At 44.5% G+C, this 3481-nt stretch overlaps 1 protein-coding gene across 1 annotated transcript; it reads left to right on the forward strand.

Moving 5' to 3' along the window:
• Position 1: 1 nt before the first annotated feature.
• Positions 2 to 3206, forward strand: AMIGO2 (adhesion molecule with Ig like domain 2). The gene is made up of 2 exons (XM_024736379.1): positions 2 to 334; positions 708 to 3206. The coding sequence occupies exon 2, from the start codon at positions 771 to 773 to the stop codon at positions 2334 to 2336; it is 1566 nt and encodes a 521-aa protein (XP_024592147.1). The 5' UTR covers positions 2 to 334; positions 708 to 770; the 3' UTR covers positions 2337 to 3206.
• Positions 3207 to 3481: the final 275 nt, after the last annotated feature.

The raw sequence follows: 3481 nt of genomic DNA on the forward strand, positions 1-3481 counted from the left end.
AGCCCCTTGGACCAGGCTCCGGGAGCAAGGCGCCCCGCGCGCGGGCACGCGACGGCCAGAGCGCCCAGGCGGTACCTTCAGCAGAGCAATGAAGAGAGCCGGGGAGAAGCAACCGCAGCCGGCCGAGACGTTCCCTGCGCCCGGGGTTGCTGCCGCCGCTGCGGCTGCCTGAAACTCCCCAAAGTTGCGAGCCAACGAGAGGCTGCCGCCCGCCGGGAGCTAAAGGGAAAGGAACGCGTAAGATGCCGGAGTGACAGACAGACAGACGCACAGACCTGCAGAAGACACCACCGTCGGCGGCCTATCTCCGGAGCCCGTGAGGCTCCCCAGCTCCGTGAGTTGCTTTCTGGACGGGTGGCTTGCTAAGTATTTCCGTGTAATTGTTTATAAGATGCGTTTGTATATTTTTGTGACTCTTGGAGAGAGTTAAAAAAAACAACGCAGGATGCACCTTAAAAAACAATTGAGTTTCTGATATTGAGACGGTTGTGTTGATAGAATGGGACTGTAAATGTCTGTAAGCAGGAGTAACTCAGGAAAAATTGCATCCAACAATAAAAAGGACACGTAGGCTCCCCAGTGTGAAAAAAACAACAACCTCCATTTCAAAAGTTATTGGAAAGAAAGCCAGATATTACTCTTAAGGGCTAACTAGTGCTAGTTAACTTTGCTTTTTTACCCCTCTTTAAATATTGATTGTTTACCAGGTTCACTGGTGGGAGGCTGAGCTGGTGGAAAAGGCGCCTGGAAGAGCCTTAGAGGCGACCATAATGTCTTTACGTTTACACACACTGCCCACCCTGCCTGGAGTTGTCAGACCGGGCTGCAGGGAACTGCTGTGTTTGTTGGTGATCACGGTGACTGCGAGCCGTGGGGCCTCCGGGGTGTGCCCCACCGCTTGCATCTGTGCCACTGACATCGTCAGCTGCACCAACAAAAACCTGTCCAAGGTGCCTGGGAACCTTTTCAGACTGATCAAGAGACTGGATCTGAGTTATAACAGAATCGGGCTCCTGGATTCTGAGTGGATTCCCGTGTCGTTTGTAAAGCTGAACACCCTCATTATTCGGCATAACAACATCACGAGCATTTCTACGGACAGTTTTTCCAGCACTCCAAATCTGAAGTGTCTTGACTTATCATCCAACAAGCTGAAGACTGTGAAAAGTGCAGTGTTCCAGGAGTTGAAGGTTCTGGAAGTGCTCCTGCTTTACAACAATCACATCTCCTATCTCGACCCTTCAGCGTTTGGAGGGCTCTCCCAACTGCAGAAACTCTACTTAAGTGGAAACTTTCTCACGCAGTTTCCCATGGATTTGTACGTTGGAAGGTTCAAGCTGGCAGAACTGATGTTTCTAGATGTTTCTTATAACCGGATCCCCTCCCTGCCGATGCATCATATAAATTTAGTGCCAGGAAGGCAGCTGAGAGGCATCTACCTTCATGGAAACCCATTTGTCTGTGACTGTTCCCTTTACTCGTTGCTGACCTTTTGGTATCGTAGGCACTTCAGCTCAGTGATGGATTTTAAGAATGATTATACCTGTCGCTTGTGGTCTGACGCTAGGCACTTCCATCAGGTGCTTCTGCTCCAGGATAGCTTTATGAACTGCTCTGACAGTATCATCAATGGTTCCTTCCGTGCCCTTGGCTTTATTCATGAGGCTCAAGTTGGGGAGAGGCTGATTGTCCACTGTGATAGCAAGACTGGTAACGTGAATACCGATTTCATGTGGGTCGGTCCAGATAACAGAGTGCTGGAGCCCGATAAAGAGATAGAAAACTTTCACATATTTCCCAATGGAAGTCTGGTTATAGAAAGTCCTCGTTTCGAGGATGCTGGAGTGTATTCCTGTGTTGCAATGAATCGGCAACGTCTGTTAAATGAAACTGTGGATATCACAATAAACGTGAGCAATTTCACCGTAAACAGATCCCATGCTCACGAGGCATTTAACACGGCTTTTACCACTCTTGCAGCCTGTGTGGCCAGCATTGTTTTGGTACTTCTGTACCTCTATCTGACACCGTGTCCCTGCAAATGTAAACCCAAGAGACGAAAAAATATGCTAAACCAAAGCAATGCCCATGCATCTATTCTCAGTTCTGGCCCTGAAAGCGATGCCCCCGCCGATGAACGGAAGGCAGGGGCTGGGAAAAGAGTGGTGTTTTTGGAACCCCTGAAGGATACTGCAACAGGGCAGAATGGGAAAGTCAGGCTCTTTCCCAGTGAAACGGTCATAGCTGAGGGCATCTTAAAGTCCACGAGGGTGAAATCTGATTCAGATTCAGTCAATTCAGTGTTTTCAGACACACCCTTTGTGGCGTCCACTTAATTTTGTGCCTGTATTTTTATGATGTAGTGATCGAATCTCTTCATATTCAGCTTTGTGTGTGGTCTGCAGAAATAAACAGAAGGACAGAAATGGGGTTGTTTTTGTTTTTCTGAAATACAACCAAAGGGTCTCTTTCCCTGGTTAATAGGAAATGTGCTGAAGCACTTAGGTTCGTGCCAGAGAAAGATGGGGCTGTTTTTCAGAGTTTAAGTTCTAGATAATATCTTAGTCTTTAGCACCACTGATCATTTCAAAGCTGGCCTGGAGGTGATATCACTGACACTGTCCTTTCACTCAGGATTCTTAAAAGAAAAAATAAGTTCCAAGTATTCGTATTCTTAAAAAAGGGATTTTACTAACTTATTGGCACCAAAGTTGAGTTACGTTAAAGAAAAGTGTTGTGTTCATTTTTAAAAGATGCAGAAGGAAGAACCAAGCAGCAATTATTTATAAAGCGCAAAGTAAAGTTAGATTTGGGAATAATTCGGTTCATGTCATCATTGCAGACCAGAGTAAATAGACTATCCTGATCAAATTTACTGAGCAGTGCCTCATCCCATGTGGTGTTAGATAAATAGTACAGTAAAGGTACATTTGTTTGACTGTCTTCTTCCCATTCTGTACATTTCCTATCTTTGTGCAAAAGATCTTACTGAAAGTTTAAAGCCATCATTATTTGTTGCCATAAATATGTAGGCGTCAGTGCCAAAACGTCTGAGTAGCTTCTTCAGCCTTTGGTCTAGGAGACTAGTATTTGTTCATATGCTTGTGTGAATGTATGTCTTAAATTATATGAACTGTTAAAGAGATACCACTGTATTGTGCTTTGGACATTTGAATTATTGTAAATATATGTGTTCTGCGACTTGATGTTCTGTTTTATTTGCCTATTTAAAAATATACATCTAAGATGTTTTATGTGATCTGATTTTGCTACTTTTGTGTTAAGCACCCTCTATAGCAAATACCTCTCCAAATTTCTTAGAGTTACAGTACAGAGTTTATTTTTTTTTAAAGAGGGAAAAAGGCTCTAAAGTGCCCTACCCAGTTTATACCTTCTATATCACATTTTACTCTGATACCATTATACATTTCAACCAGGTTTGGAAGATATTTAAGCTCTGATATTGGAACATGTGAGAGCC

This window comes from Neophocaena asiaeorientalis, unplaced genomic scaffold (assembly GCF_003031525.2).
Source record: "Neophocaena asiaeorientalis asiaeorientalis breed wild unplaced genomic scaffold, Neophocaena_asiaeorientalis_V1.1 scaffold134, whole genome shotgun sequence".
Classification (NCBI taxonomy): domain Eukaryota; kingdom Metazoa; phylum Chordata; class Mammalia; order Artiodactyla; family Phocoenidae; genus Neophocaena; species Neophocaena asiaeorientalis.

Coding starts and splice junctions, on each gene's coding strand:
- AMIGO2 (XM_024736379.1), top strand. CDS start 771: ATGTCTTTACGTTTACACACACTGCCCACCCTGCCTGGAGTTGTCAGA.